General features: G+C 41.7%; 1 protein-coding gene across 1 annotated transcript in view; it reads left to right on the forward strand.

Moving 5' to 3' along the window:
- CHMP7 (charged multivesicular body protein 7) overlaps positions 1 to 16,741 on the forward strand; it is a 39,757-nt gene that overhangs the window by 16,524 nt on the left and 6,492 nt on the right. Inside the window, exons 3-11 of the mRNA XM_089653397.1 lie at positions 657 to 825; positions 2,589 to 2,774; positions 2,866 to 2,999; positions 5,108 to 5,156; positions 7,752 to 7,871; positions 8,616 to 8,714; positions 9,692 to 9,752; positions 13,579 to 13,719; positions 16,373 to 16,453. Coding sequence (XP_089509523.1) covers positions 657 to 825; positions 2,589 to 2,774; positions 2,866 to 2,999; positions 5,108 to 5,156; positions 7,752 to 7,871; positions 8,616 to 8,714; positions 9,692 to 9,752; positions 13,579 to 13,719; positions 16,373 to 16,453 — 1,040 coding nt within the window. The remainder of the gene's footprint in view (positions 1 to 656; positions 826 to 2,588; positions 2,775 to 2,865; positions 3,000 to 5,107; positions 5,157 to 7,751; positions 7,872 to 8,615; positions 8,715 to 9,691; positions 9,753 to 13,578; positions 13,720 to 16,372; positions 16,454 to 16,741) is intronic.

A 16,741-nucleotide genomic window follows, 5' to 3' on the forward strand; every position in this document is an offset into this window, starting at 1 on the left:
AGGAAGACAGATTAGCTGTAGCTTTTAAAGTGTTACTAAACCCACAACAGTAAAATCAGTCTGTATATGCAGTAAAGCATGCTTGTTATACTCACTGTGGAATATAAGGGGTTAATCCTCTGCATTGTGTAAAAACGCTGTTTGATCCTAACTTCTCTGATCCTCCCCTTCTTCCTGTGCTCCCCTCTTATCTCCTGATAAGCCATATGTTGTGGAGACACTGCACATGGTGTGTACTGCTGAAGAGGTTTTTTTTTCTTGGGAGAGTGCATGTGATCAGCACAGGGCCAATTAGCACTGCCCAGAAAGAGGTCAGGGGTTCTGCATCCTCCTAGAGAAAACTCCTCCTACAAGCTTTACCCAGTGCTCTGCTGAACACTGATAGAAATCACAAGACTGCTCTAACTGCTGATGAGAAAAGGTATTTAGCAGTTTATATTTACTAAAATAATTGCATTTCCATGTTCTGTGTACTGTGGGAGACCAGATATAGTGAATGCAGGGTCCTGGGTTTAGTAACACTTTAAGCTCTAACTTGCTTTAAAACATTGACAACATATATCTAGTTGACACAGTCAATATTTTAAGTACTAATGTTTATTATTAGGGCTTTAAGTTTTTTTTGTTTTGTTTTTTTCCCTGTTCTGTTGTGGCAGACGTGGTTGCCTGCAGCAAGAGTCGGATTTTGTGTCTAGGATCTCCAGTGGCTGGATCTCATGGGGCATGAAGCAAATGGTCATCAAGCCTTTACAGTGGACCCTGAGCGCAGTTCTAGGTGGGCAGATTAATCCAGATGATCCATTCGTGATTCTCGATGCCTTAAAGGTGCATAGTTACATTGACTTCTATTGTGTGATCCAGCATGCCATGTCAAATTCTGTATTGGTATTTTCTGCTTCATTGTTGTAAAGTCAATATTTTTGATTTACTTGTTTGTCCAGTTCGTCTTGGTCATTTTGGTAGTCAAAAGAAAAAGATGCCAGTAGGTAGGATTTATGTACTTTCACATAAACCTGTCAGTACTTGTCAACATAAGGTATAATCAAAATTGGTTTATGTGTGCTTGGAAAGTACCCTAGACCCTAGGCTGTGTACAGGGCATACATTTATGTCCAAGGTGGCACTAAAAAGAGAGAACAGATGAGGGATACTTGAGAAAACCAGAAAGAAAAATGGAGTAATAATTACAGGTGTAGACATAAAGAACATGGGAGAAAGGGAACAGGCATAGAAGAGAGATGCTGATGGAGGGGAAGAAGCATGGTGTTCAAAAGCAGTCACTGTAGATCAAGGGTGTCAAACTGGCGGCCCTCCAGCTGTTGAGAAACTACAAGTTCCATCGTGCCTCTGCCTTTGGGAGTCATGCTTGTAACTGTCAATCTTGCAATGCCTCATGGGACTTGTAGTTTGGCAATAACTGAAGGGCCGCCAGTTTGACACCCGTGCTGTAGATGGATAGAGAAGATGTACTAATGGATGGATTAAAGAGCAGAGCAGGGAGTACATTAAACGGGCAATTAGGAAAAGATTTTCCAGAAAAGAATGGCTACAGAGCAAGGTAAAGAGGCTTAGGAGAGCAGAAACCAGGAGAAGAAAGCCGGGGGAGAAGGAGCCACTGTGGAGGGGATTACAATGCCAAGGATGGGAAGGGAGGGGCAAAGAAGGGGCCATAAGTAATACTAAGAAAGGAGGGCATAATGCTAAATAAGAGAGCAGAGAGGGAGGTGCTACAGGCTCCTTCAGGGTGTAAAGATAAATTTAAATCCTCCAATAACACCAACAGGATAAAAGAAATGCTCTTATATTATACCAGGGGTGTCAAACTGCAGCCCTCCAGCTGTTGCTGAACTACGAATCCCATAAGACATTGCAGGGCTGATAGTGAAAAGCATGACTCCCAAAGGCAGAGGCATGATGGGACTTGTAGTTTTTCAGCAGCTGGAGGGCCGCAGTTTGACACCTGTGTATTATTATACAGTGTAGTACGAAGAAAAGTGACCTCCTACTTGAAAAATATGTGATGCAGCATGCATTTGGAATTAGTTTTCTCTTTAGCTCCCTGTAACACAAAAAATAGTGAAAGCTGCCAGTGATGCCCACCTGCAGCTTGCTATGATGGTGAAGGAACTATGCTACACTGCTCCTGAATTCAGAGCAGAGTACCACAGTGGGATGAGAAAATCTTGCAGGATATCAAAGCTATCAGCATTGTCATTGCCGACTATCATAAGCCGGCAGCACCTGTCCACTGGATTGACAGAACTAATTGTGCTGCTTAAGCCCTCCCAGTGGGGGGCTGCAGTGTCTGGGAAGGGGAGCGTGTGAGACCCAAATGAAGCAGGACTTGGCTCAGTCAGGGAAGGTAAAGAAAGTTTTTTTTGCTTACGCTTTGAGGCTTATGCATCATATAGTAACTGGCTTTGGCCAGTTGTTGACTTGTTCAAACTTTCATACATGAGCCATAGTTGTTCTTTAACAATACTGTGTGTGTGTGTGTATATATATATATATATATATATAAAATTTGTGTACAGTATATGTGTGTATATATTGAAAACGGGGTGAAAATTGTTCTCTTCTCTTCCCAGGAGCAGGCAGAGCTGGTGTTGCAGAAATACCAGTCCTCTCCACTCAGTTCTACCTCCTTGTTGTTAGATGATGAAGTATACACACTCTGCAAGGATCAGTTTCCAGAAAGGGATGCCTTTAACCTGGTTATATTACAACTGCAGCGAGACAAGAAGATCTGTGTTTTGCAAAGACATGGGGAGAAGGTAAAAACAGTGCACCCCATTCAGTAAAATCCTGTATAGGCGATTGTAACCCTTCAACACCCCATTTATGAATTTGTTTATTCTCTTGTAGCTTGTGAAGTTTGTACAGGGTGGAAGAACTCAGGTCACCCCAATAGGGGAATCTGATTTGGGTATTTATGAGTTGCAAAAAAGTCAGAAACTGCTTTCAGAGAGAGTTCAGAAGGCGAGCGATGAGTCTGATCGGTAAGTACGGATGTGTATGGCTTCCTAAATACTTTCAAAGAGAGGTGGAGAGAGCAATAACAGACAGCAGCTGTGGAAGTAATTCTTCCTTTTTTTGTATTTATTAGTGATGGCTTGAACTAGCATCAAATGCTGAACTCTGGGGGAAAAGAAAAATGTTTCCTTGCAGCAGGGCTGTCTGCACAGGCAAGGGTTAAATGCTTGTTTAGGTCTAGGGGGCTGCAAAAAGCGGTTTTACCAGTACCATGAGCCAAGGTATACTTTGCCAGCACAGCGTGTATCTTTGAAAAAAATGTCCAAACATTTATTCAGGTGATTATAACAGTGGTAAAGTGCAGCATTTCAGGGCCTTCGTTAAGCCAGCCATGGACAGTTTTAATATCAGCCAGTTCAGCAGGGACCGCCCAAGATTCAAACCATGTATGGGCAGGCTAAATGTACCCAAGTTGACCAATCATTTTAACTTGTGTACATTCAGCCTGTCGGATTTTATATGCAATTATTATTAGTGGCTATTATAGCACACAACAGAAAATCGCTCCATCTATGGCTGGCTTTAGGCATGTGATAAGTGCATAATACAGGACAAAGAACATTTAAAGTGACATCCACCAATTGAAGACCAGTATAGGAAGCCACATAGAAACTCAAGAAAAAGAATGTTACTGACTGGATAAATGGCCCAGCCTCACAATATATCACATAGCTAAAAGTAGTGGATGCAGATATTGCCGAAAATGTATAAGGTAGGTAATAAGCAGTTCCTGTTCTTGTGTGAACATTTAAAAAAAAATGCCATTGGAACAATGTTTGCACATCCTGTCTTCTAGTACAGTGGAAAAACCGATACTGTTGTGTATTGGGTGAATATAACTGATTTGATGGGAAATGTACACATTTATTGCTGCCCCCATTGTTTTAGAGGAGTTCTCTCAAACACTGCACTCAGGCTGCGTCAATAAAAGTCAACAATATCTTGACCTTTTAAAATATTTGACCTATGACATGAATGATACTACAGTGCCATCCAGAGTTTGGGATTAGATTATTTTCTCATAGAAACTGATGTAGAAAGGAAAAGGGATACACCCATATGGGAATGGCTATCCAAACTTTCTACAACAAAAAAAAAGCTGCATAATCTGAAAGGGGCTCTATGACACAAAGAAGAGTCAGTGTCAGAGGGACTCCATAAGACCAAAAGATTATGTGGGGGGGAGGTTCTCCATAATTCCTAAAACAAAGAAGATTGTGCCAGGAGGGACTCCATAGATTTCTTAAGACCAAAAATGCTTGAGCAAGAGGGGACTTCACCTGGGGATGACACAAAATTTACACAAGAGAACCTGCTTTCATGCAATTGCTTGAGTAGCCTGAAGTTCTGGTGGTCTACGGAGATTGTGAATCTGCTGTAACCCAAGCCAAGTGACTTTTTAATTTATCTCAATAACATACACACCATTGTCAATGCTCCTTTTGCTAGGATGGTTAGATAGCTTGTGTATGTGTGTTGTATGCATAGTTATAATACTCTGTATGTCTTGTATTGTTTTCCTACAATTGAAAGTAGTTTGTATATGCGGTATGCTTTCTTAGTAAAACCACATTAATATATTGCAAGGTGATTATTTTTTTTTCCCTTTTAACCAAAAAGATACAAACAAAATGCCTTGAGGAACATGACTTGTAGCCATCTATCACTTTCTCTGACCATGTGAGATGCTGAATACGTTACATTGATGACATTTTCCTCATTTGGGCTGGTAATGAGTTTGAATTTTTCCTTTTTTGTTGATTTCTGAATAACAGGGTATTTGGCTGTGATCATCTGAATAAACGTTTGGACATTTGGTGTGCTGGTTATATATACTTTACTTTAGAAAAACCCATTACCTTGCTGATTATCCATATTTTCTATTTTTTTCCCATTCCTTGTCAGAGGACAGAGTATTCTGATCTGTGCTCTTTTTCTGCCACTTACTGGCAACAATGAATGAGGACTGCTACATTGTGCCTGTAGCAAATAAGAGAAAAACCCTTGATGTGCAAGGGTTGAACTGTTGTCCAAATTGAGTAATGGATGGGCTTTTTTTGTTCATTATTCACAGGCTAAAGGAAGAGGCAATAAGCTTTAAGAGAGCTGGAAATAAGCAGCAGGTATGAATCATGTTTCTTCTACACTTTGTTGTCTTATTAGGATTCTGAACTCCTTTTTAAACCTTAGAATAAATGTTCCGCCTAAGAACAGACACCACAAGAAGCCTGAGCTATCCCAGAAAGTCCTCATGTTCCTCTCTTTGGACTTATTCCCATGGACTTTAGCTTCTGTGTACAGTAAACTTTTACAACAATTTGCAAAGTTTTCAGCAGACTTCCAGCAGCTTTGTTGAAGCATTTAAAGTGTAATTTCACCTTTTCAGAAAAAATTAAAATGTGAATACAAAGTGCTGGCCAATCAGAATCACTCTGATCTGTTACAGAACCCAACTGACAGTTGTGTGTTCCCATTCAGTATTGGTTTGAAGCAGGCCTCGGGCAGACTGCAAGCTACTCTGAACTATTTGAAATGAGAGGAAACTTAATCCCAGCTTCTAGATGATTTAACTCTTTGTTTGAATAGTGTTCAAATCTAGTTTACAACCTATAATGAGATTTTCCAGCAGAGTACAGGGAAGGTTAATGGTAAGCATTAACTTATAGCAGTGGAAACATTCAGTTTTCAGAAAAGGAAAAATCTAAGCAGCATTTTCTATATTTTTTTTAATTACGCTATGTGAATAGGAACATGTAAGAAATATAAAGTAGGTGTTACCCAAATTTGGCAGTAGAAGTGGAAATATTCTTTAAGGATTTTATACACAGATCTCAAAGTGCTGACTTTCACTGTGAATAAGCTGCTAGCAGGCTTTGAACAGGTTTCAAGCAGTGCTGAAGCTTACTGAAGTCTGCTAGCAGCTTGTTTAACTACTTGCCAACCGCAGATAGCCGAATGACGGCTACACTGTGGCCGGCCAGTTCTGGTAGGGTGTCCTATGATGTCCTCCCAGAACACGCCCTCAGGGGCACGGACCCGACGATCTCCGTGATCGCTGTATCCTACGGACACAGCTGATCACGTGATGTAGTAAAAAGCCAATCACAGCGGCTTTTTACCACGTGATCAGCTGTGTCCAATGACACGCTGATCACCGAGAAATGCAATTGCCGGTTCTCGGCTGCACTTTCCTCATGCTGTCAGAGCGTGAGGAAAGTACTGCCAAGAACCAGCAGTTGTCAGAGCAGGGACCTGATGATCGGTGCCCATCAGTACCACCCACCAGTTCCGCACACCTGTGCCCAGCAGTGCCACCTACCTGTGCCCAGCAGTGCACCCTCCTGTGCCCAGCAGTGCACCCTCCTGTGCCCAGCAGTGCCACCCACCAGTGCCCATCAGTGCAGCCCAGCAGTGCTGCCAGCCAGTGCCCAGCGGTTGCGCCAGTCAGTGCCCAGCGGTTGCGCCAGTCAATGCCTAGCAGTGCCTCCAGTCAGTGCCCAGCAGTGATGCCAGTCAGTGCCACCTATCAGTGCTGTCTATCAGTGCCGCCTATCAGTGCTGCCTATCAGTGCTGCCTCATCAACGCACATCAGTGAAGGTGAATAATTACCTGTTTGAAAAATATTGTAATAGAAACAAATAAACTTTTTTTTTTTTTACTTTTTTTGCAATTTTTTTGTTTATAGCGCAAAAAGTAATGCGCCCAGCGGCGATTAAATACCGCCAAAAGAAAGCTCTATTTGTGAGAAAAAAATTATAAAAATTTCATATGGGTACAATCTTGCATGACCGCGTAATTGTCAATCAAAGTGCGACAGCGCTGAAAGCTGAAAATTGGCCTGGTAAAGAAGGGGGTATAAGTGCCCTGTAGGCAAGTGGTTAAAATGACAACCAGCTTAGATGTGTATTGCTAAGCCCTGCAACTGCTGTTCCCTTGCTCCAGTGAGGTTGCCTAAGGGGAAAAAGAGAGTCAGGCCCCCAGTAACAAAGTGAAATGAAATCCGCGTGGGACACGTAAGGCAGTAACAGGCATCATGGTTTCTGCTCTTAGGCAGGCCCTTTTGAAGCTTATGATGGAGTACCGTTTAATTTCTTATATACTATGTTATGTGTGTACATGCTATATGTGTTGGTGATGATTGAAACATCTTAGGACCAGTTATTATATCAAATCATCTTTACATGTAAACTATAATGGTTTGGGGTCAAGTTTGTTTTAGGTTTATGCTTGATTTTTTTTTTAGCACTTGCATGAAATATATAGTGAATTTTCCGTAAGCACATCCTTTTCTTTATTGTTATAGTATTTACTTTAAAAGTAAGTTTTGATGTAACTCACACTTTTAAAGCGTCTCCTTCAATAATTTTAGTACTGTATTAAATATAATAAGTACTTGTTGGATCTTTCTAATTGCTTTCTAAATATGAGTTGGATCTTTCTAAATATGAGTTTTTCATATTGCCAGCCAATGGGTGGACCTCAGAATTCCTTTTCACCTTTTACCAGGCTAACCATAACTGCTTTGCTGAAAAAAAAATCCTGTTTACAGAACTCATAAAATTATCCCTTTTTTATTTTATTTTTATCCCTTCTAAATTACCTTTTCTTAGAGACCTATGCCAGTAAGGACTCTGTTCAATACATGATGAAAACCCACCGATGTTATTAGCTATATACCTTATGTCTCTTCCACTTATCCTCAGTCTTTATGTTCTAGGCTCTGCGATGTATGAGACGCAGGAAGTTGTCAGAACGACGGTTATCAGAGCTGCAGAATAAACTGGACAATGTGCAGAGCATCCTGGAGAGAATATCGATGGCAGAAACGGACCGCATGGTAAACATTTATGTGACCCCCCCAGAACCACGATACCACCCCATAGTAATGAGATTACAATCCTCTCCTCAGTCCTCCTCTGCTCAGCTGTTTTAAATATTGCTTGTCAGGGGATTGGGAGCCCTTATTAAAGAGGAATTCTAGGTATGGACATTTTATACCTTGATTTATATTTGACTAATATAACTGTATATCTCATACCTGACCTCATACCTCGCATGTAATGACCAAAGCACATGCGGTTTTCCCACTTTTCCTGTGTGAACCCAGGCTGTCATATCCTGAGTTCACAGAGGAGCAGTGTGGGAAACCTCCCTGCATGGATCCCAGGCTGAGCGGAGAGTGAGTGTATGGAGATGTATACTATGGAGGCAGGTTCTCCATTTTCTCAGCAGTAGGAGAGGAGAGAAAGTGGCTGGGATTTGAAATCCCACCGCTTTCTCTCCTCTCCTTGCAGTGATAACAGTTTGGGCTAGAGGACTTTTGATTGGTCCGCACCTTCACGCTTGTATTGACACAAATTGCACCGCAAAGTATCGGTTTTTGGTATCGGTACCCGTACTCGTGAAAATACTCCGTATCAGTGCATCCCTACTACGCAGTAAGTATTTCTGGTCACAATGCACTACTTGTAATCAGATTTTAGGACATCATTTCAGGTTTGTCACTTATTTACAGCTCATCTCCTGTCATTATTTGTTGTGTACATTATACATTAAAAAGCATCTTTTCTACCAATGACAGGTGGTATCTGCATATCAGGTGGGGGTGACAGCACTACGTACTTCACTGAAGGATGTCAGTCTGGAGAAGACAGAGAGCTTAGTGGATCAGATTCAGGAGGTAATGCAGATGATCATTCTTCCCTGTGTGTTTCTTATAAAAAAGCAGGTCGATCTTGCTTGGCACAATAGGGAAACCTGGATTGTCCTGCACTCTAATTGCCCAGCTGCTTATCCCATGTTTGTATTATAAATATAGCGAATGATCCAAAGACCTGGACTTTCCATTAAACGAGGGGACAACCTAATGTCCTGTAAACAGGAATTGATCCAGCAAAAGCCCAGGCAGTAAGTGGGCCATATAACTAGAATTTGGCAGCCATGTATTGTGATTGACAGCAGATATCGAGAAGCACTCTGCAGTGTCTGGTGTATGGCTACTCTGACATAGCAGTCTTTGAGAAACATGTCATTTCAAGTCATCCATTTGTCTAAGAAAGATTGGCCACAATTATTTTGTGGACTATGTATGATGCAAAAACATTGATTGCAAGGCAGAAAATTGCAGGAATTATTTAGCTAAAAATAATGCTTTACTGTCACTGCTAATATCATTTTAACAATATCTGAAACGCTACATGTGTATTTTATACGATTACATTTTTTTACAAGCAGTGTTTTTGGATGCCTAAGTCCCCATGTTGAATAAATATCACGGCTGAGGTCACCACACTTTTACCTTATGATTCCTAACACTTACAAGATGTAAGAGGCCATTATGGGAGTTTTGGTCACATATTTATTTATTTTTAATCTTTTTTTTACCTTGTTTGTCTTGCTCTTAGAATCTGCAGAATGGTAACCAGAAAGAGGTGTTGGGGGATGGGTGGGGAGAGTGGAAAGGCTTTTTTTTTTTTTTTAGCATTTTCTGTTAAGATTCATATATTTTGTGTACCATATCATGTACAGTAGATATTCATCATCTCCCCTCACAGTCCACAGATCTATATGAGCTGAGCTCTAGGGTCATGTTTGTTTTCTTTATGGACACAGCATGGCACTGAGATTACTTTTACTGCCTTTTGCTCTTTCTTGCAGTTCTGTGACCTTCAGGATGATATTAGCCAGACCTTGGTTGGAGCAGTGCCTGGGAATATTGGTATGTAGTATTCTCTTCGTACATCTTGAGAACTGTAATCAAGTGTGATCTTTAAAGCAAACAACAATATACTTTCCTCCTTGCTAACAGTCCGGGTCTCTTGCTGGCGCCAACATCTCCCTGGGTGCCGGTTTTTTTGAAACTCTATTGGCAGGTGCCGGATGCAGGAGTTGGTCATCCTGGCACATTGGGACTGTGCCGGCGATGTATACTGAATTATGCAGGCAGGCAGGTGGAGTATTATATTGCAGAGAAGACATTGCATGTCACTTCTACAATAATAGCTTGACTTCTTGCAGTCTGTTTTAAAAATGACTCCGCTTTAAAGCTGACCTCCAGGCAAACATAAGAGACCCCAATAAAAAAGAAGTATGGGTTTCCAGAAAAAAAAAAAAAAATAACCTAGGTGGATGCAGCATCGATCCGATGCCTCATCTGTCCCCTGCTGCTTCTTAGACCAAGAACTGAGCAACCAAAGCCGGCTTGTCACTTGGTTCTCAGCCTTCAGTGAGCAGAGAGCCAGTGACTATCACTGGAGCTTCGGGCTGTGAAGTGGCTGGGGCTGGTTCAAGCTCTCAGCGGCTAACTGAGAGGCTGAGCCAGCTACTGGTCCAGGCATCTGGGTGGGTCCCAAATTTAAAGTTGGGATCTTTCCAGAGCCTGGACCATCTGAGTCACGTCACCTGAAACCTGGCTTTGGCCTGCTCTTGGCTGAAAATGGGTTACAGGAGTGCAGAACAAAGTGCACTCCTCTGATCCATAGGAGAAGTATAGCCAAAAAAGATTTGGCCATTCTCCTCCTTTTAATGCAGTTTTATATTTATTGATACATCCTTACATGTATTTTTAAATACAGGCAGTGCGAGTACCTGAACTGATTTGGTAACAGTCTCTTGCAGTCTACTGTACAGTTAGGCTGAGGGAGGGAGAAGCAGCTCAAGGATCTATTCAGTTGTGCTGTAGTGCATGGAGCATGCTGATATGAGAAGAGAGCATGAGATGAGCTTATCAATGTGCTGCTTCTCCTTTCACTGTCTGGTAACAGACTAAGGGGAAAGAGAAGACCTGGAAGTGTTACAGAGCTGCAGCAAAGACAAAATCAGGTCTCTAGCACTTCCAGACAGGGTTGGGCTGTGTGGCAGAGCTGTGTAAATTTTACAACTGGATGGATAGACAAATATTTTGAAAGGTAAAACAGCTTCTTTATATGTATTTCATTTGTGTATGTAGCTCTTTGTCTGGGGTTCATCTTTAAGATGGCCACTCATCAGAACAATTTGAACCCCTGGTACAGGGTAGCACAATTGTTTCAGTCTGCTCTCGCTGTAACATCTGAAAGAAGATTAAAGTGCTTTTAGACCCACAAAGGTTTCTGAATCATTTAAGATGAGAATGTGGTCATATTATCAGAGGCTGCAAGACCTAGTTGGTCCACCAACTTTTGAGGAAAAACAAGGAGACTTTAGCACATTGAGGTTTTTGTTTGGGACCAATACAGTTTCGGGGAAGCCAGATCTTCCATCATTACATGAAATTTCTTATTTTTGATTGGTGGATTTTCAGTTTTGCCTGAACTTAACAATAATCTTCTCTAGTAAAATATTTGTGCAGTGCTAAAATATAAATAATCCTAAAATGTATAAACCATATATCTCATGCAAAAAAATTACAGTCCATATAAAATAAGCTCAAGGTGACTTCAGTATTCCCAAATTCATCAATCTGTAAAATTCGGTGAGAGGCAGGATATAGATAAAATGCGCACTCTCCAGATGCATTTATTTATACACTGCGCAATACCTTTGCGCATCTGGTGAGTGCGCATTTTATCTATATCCTGCCTCTCACCGAATTTTACAGATTGATGAATTTGGGAATACTGAAGTCACCTTGAGCTTATTTATTATGGACTGTAATTTTATGCATGAGATATATGGTTTATACATTTTAGGATTATTTATATGTTAGCGCTGCACAAATATTTTACTATGTCTTTTTGAAGGTTTTATGGTTTCCTTTACGGTGCATAGCTGCTTTTTTATGTTGAGCGCTCGCTGAGTCATTTATTTTAATGATCTCTTATTTGCCACCTTTTGGTCTGTTTACCATTGAAATGTTAATACCCATTGCTCTTGTCAGAAATTCAGAGCTGTCCTGGCTCCTCTGCACACTTTCTGTATTATCTCAAAGGGTTCTCCTAGTTCTCATCTAAAGCTGGCCATACATTAGATCCAAATTCAGCCAGTTCTTGCTGAACTGGCTGAAGTTTGATCAACCTCTGTCTGTTCTCTTCAATGAAGGTTCCTTCTGGACAATTTTTGTTCCAATTAATGCTCGCAGCTAATGTCATAGAGGTCTGAAAGTAGGAGTGGTTCAGTAATTTACCAAAAGGCACGTAGCAGGACTGACAATCCGCAGCCAACAAAATGCTGCATATTGTCAGCCCACAGTAGGACTTGAGTACATTTCTGGCAGATCAACCAGTTTTTTTCTATACATGTGGGATGAGATATTGAGAAAGATGCATGTGTTGCATAGATGCACTGTATATCTTTTCTTTTTTTTTTTAATACTGCTTGACGCTTTAATACGCTCTAAACCTTAAATGAACTCTTCAATTTGATGGGTCAAGTCCACGTAGCAAGCAAAAATCAATATGAAAGTAAATACTCGGCTGGTAACTACCGTATATACTCGAGTATAAGCCGAGTTTTTCAGCACATTTTTTGTGCTGAAAAACGGCCCCCTCGGCTTATACTCGAGTCAACGTCTGCTGTCTCTTACCTGGCTCCCACGATGATCCATCCAGGAAGCGCTGCTCCTTCCGTCACTCTGGCCACTCCCTCACTCCTGCCGCTCGGCTCCGCCTCCTCACCGGTGATTGGCCGCCAGAACTGTAGCTCAGGAAAGGTACACAGGCGGCCAATCACGGGCGAGGAGGCGGAGCCGAGCGGACCCGCGAAAATCGAGTGAGGGAAAAGCCGGTAAGTGTGCAGTGCAGAGGTGCTGCTGCAACCACATATGCTGGCTGCAGCAGCACCATACTGCAACAGGGGTCAGCAAGTGTCATTGGTGTCAGTGGGAGGAATAGTGCCGCATCATTGGAGTCACTGATACTAATGATGGGGCATTATTCCTCCCACTGACACCAACGATGTGGCACTATTCCTCCCACTGACACAAACGATGGGGCACTATTCCTCCCACTGATACTAATGATGGGGCATTATTCCTCCCACTGACACCAACGATGGGGCACTATTCCTCCCAGTGATACCAATGATGGGGCACTATTCCACCCACTGACACCAATGATGGGGCACTATTCCTCCCACTGATACCAATGATGGGGCACTATTCCTCCCACTGACACCAATGATGGGGCACTATTCCTCCCACTGATACTAATGATGGGGCATTATTCCTCCCACTGACACCAATGATGGGGCACTATTCCTCCCACTGACACCAATGATGGGGCACTATTCCTCCCACTGATACCAATGATGGGGCACTATGCCTCCCACTGACACCAATGATGGGGCACTATTCCTCCCACTGATACTAATGATGGGGCACTATTCCTCCCACTTTATTTTTTACATTGACTAGTAGGTGCCTCATTTCCCACCCTCGGCTTATACTCGAGTCAATAGTTTTTCCCAGTTTTTTGTGGTAAAATTAGGTACCTCGGCTTATATTCGGGTCGGCTTATACTCGAGTATATACGGTATATAAAAAAAAATTAATTTTTTTTTATTTCTTTAAGATACCTTTACAGAAGCAGTTTGTCACTTCTCATGCTTTACATATTGTCTCTTTGCAGATGTGGATGCTGATGATCTGGAGAGAGAGTTGAACGAGATTCTCCAGGAAAATGATACAGACCTTCCCGATGTCCCTACTGGACCACTCCGAGTGGGGGGCATCTCCCCAGAAAGGCTCCCTGCTGTGCAGAATAATGGAGGTGACTATGCATTATTATTCATACACACACTTGTTTACTTTTGTCTTGAGCTGAGTTTCAAAAGAAGTCCTAAAAAAACTCATGGCAAATTTTGCACCCATTTTCTAGTTTCCTCTTCACACATCTGCACTTTAGTAAAGTAAGTTGGTAAGATGCACCTGTTTCCAGATAATAAACATTAAATTACAGGTTCACTTTTGCCATACTAGGTACCCATGATGCAGTGTGCGGGTGTGACCACAGGTACTATAGAGATAAATGATAGATCCAAGACAGGTCAGCACTGTATCTGAGATCTGTGTGGAGGCACCCTGGATTTAAAAGGGCTGGGGGAATCCATAAAAGGTTTTATTACAATAGTGAACTTGTACTTTGAAACGCATCCTCCCTAACCCCTATAGCTGCAGGCACTGCAGAAAAGTTAATCTTCTAATTTCACAAAAAAAAGTTCTAATAAGAGGAAAGGAACTATGATTTCTATGGAGCAGCAGATACATGGCAGTCTGCCGGACCTTTAATGTAAACAAACAGCAAGACAAGCAAAGAGTAAACTGAACCCAACTGCAATCTGGATTCAGACTGAGTGCGGTCTTCAAAGATGAATTCCTTCAGGGTGCCTGCTGCTTGAAAGTTTAGTTAGTCTTGTTTTTAGTTTTAAAGCCCTTTTACTGCTTGTTAAAATATACAGTTGCAAGAAAAAGTATGTGAACCCCTTGGGATTACATGGAGGTTTGCATGAATTGGGCATAAAATGTGCTCTGAACGTCATCTAAGTCACAACAATAGAAGAACACAGTCTGCTGAACATAATACTACACAAACATTAGATGTTGCCATGGTTTAATTGCACATAACATGTAAACATTCACAGTGCAGGGAGGAAAAAGTATGTGAACCTTTGGACTTAATAACTGGTTGACCCTCCTTTGGCAGCAATAACCTCAACCAAACGTTTCCTGTAGTTGCAGATCAGACCTGCACAACGATCTGGAGTAATTTTGGACCACTCCTCTTCACAAAACTGTTTCAGTGTAGCAATATTCTTGGGATGTCTGGTGTGAAGCGCTCTCTTAAGGTCATGCCACAGCATTTCAATCGGGTTGAGGTCAGGACTCTGACTGGGCCACTCCAGAAGGCGTATTCCATGCTGTTGCAGCCATTGTTTTGTTGAATTACTTGTATGCTTTGGGTCATTGTCCTGTTGCATCACCTATCCTCTGCGGAGCTTCAGTTGGCGGACAGATGGAAAATGTCTCGATAAACTCTGGAATTCATTTTCCCATCAATGACAGCAATCTGTCCAGGCCCTGAGGCAGCAAAGCAGCCCCAAACCATGATGCTCCCTCCGCCATGTTTTACAGTGGGGATGAGGTTTTGATGTTGGTGTGCTGTGCCTTTTTTTCTCCACACATAGTGTTGTGTGTTCTTCCCAAACAACTCAATCTTGGTGTCATCTGTCCACAGTATAGTTTGCCAGTAGTGCTGTGGAACATCCAGGTGCTCTTTTGCAAACTTCAAATGTGCTGCAATATTCTTTTTGGACAGCAATGGCTTCCTCCGTGGTGTCCTCCCATGTACTCCATTCTTGTTTAATGTTTTCCTTATTGTAGATGTGTCAACAAAAATGTTAGCATGTGCCAGAGATTTCTGTAGGTCTTTAGCTGACACTCTGGGATTCTTCTTTACCTCATGCAGCATTCTGCGCTGTGCTCTTGCAGTCATTTTTACAGGACGACCATGCCTAGGGAGAGTAGCAACAGTGCTAAAGTTTCTCCATTTGTAGACAGTCTGTCTTACCGTGGACACATGAACATCAAGGCTTTTGGAGATACTTTTGTAACCCTTTCCAGCTTCATGCAAGTCAACAATTCTTGATCGTGGGTCTTCTGAGAGCTCTTTTCTGCGAGGCATGGTTCACATCAGACAGTGCTTCTTGAAACCAGTAAACCCAAAACAGGTGTGTGTTTTTTAAGGGCAGGACAGCTGTCAGCAACACATCCAATATAATCACACTGATTAGAGTCAAGGTTGGCTCACTCCTGTCTCCAATTAGCTCTGGGAGAAGTCATTAAGCTAGGGCCTCACATACTTTTTCCTCCCTGCACTGTGAATGTTTACATGTTATGTGCAATTAAACCATGGCAACATCTAATGCTTGTGTAGTATTATGTTCAGCAGACTGTGTTCTTCTATTGTTGTGACTTGGATGATGTTCAGAGCACATTTTATGCCCAATTCATGCAAAACTCCACGTAATCCCAAGGGGTTCACATACTTTTTCTTGCAACTGTAACTGAAGGCAAAACTTTGCCAATGAAAGTGAAAGAAAATCACACATTTTGAGTGGTCACTAGAACAGGAGTAGAGTGGAAATCTTCTGATAAGGACACTGGTTCCATTAACCTGGTAACTAACAGGGATTTCAATCACTTTGGAGGGATTTCCTCTTACTTCCTGTTGTGACTTTGGGACAGGAAATAAAGGAAAATCTCCCATTTGGCTCAGATGGACCACAAAATGACATGGGTTATAACCCGCCTTCTACTTTTTCATATGTAAATACTTAAATGTCTTTGTGGACTGGAAGTCTGTTTGGAGTTCCTAACTTTTTTTTGTTGCTTTTCTCATACGCTCAATTCTCTGTTAATTTCAGCTTTTAACAAGAGTCAATTAGAAGTGGATCTTCCAGATGTTCCCATGGTTCCTATTGCTGACTCACCTAAAAGAAGCAGAGGTAAGTCTCTTTTCATGGTAGCCAAGTACAGGTTGTTACATATAAGACACATCTATAATGTAGTGCATTCACCTATTGATAACAAAAATGCATAGAAACCATTCAGCTTCCAGGTTTAAATTGAACAAACTGAAGTTAGAAGCTGATTGGCTACCATGCAGAGCTGCACCAGATTTTACACATCCAGTTTTAGTAAATCTACCCTCTTGTGCTCCATCAATTATTATTTAAAATGACGTCAGATTGTTCCACATTTTGAGATCGACTGAAAATATCAGTCACAAAGGT

This window comes from Staurois parvus, unplaced genomic scaffold (genome assembly GCF_062004578.1).
Source record: "Staurois parvus isolate SC_StPar_1 unplaced genomic scaffold, SC_StPar_1.0 ptg000710l, whole genome shotgun sequence".
Taxonomy (NCBI): Eukaryota; Metazoa; Chordata; class Amphibia; order Anura; family Ranidae; genus Staurois; species Staurois parvus.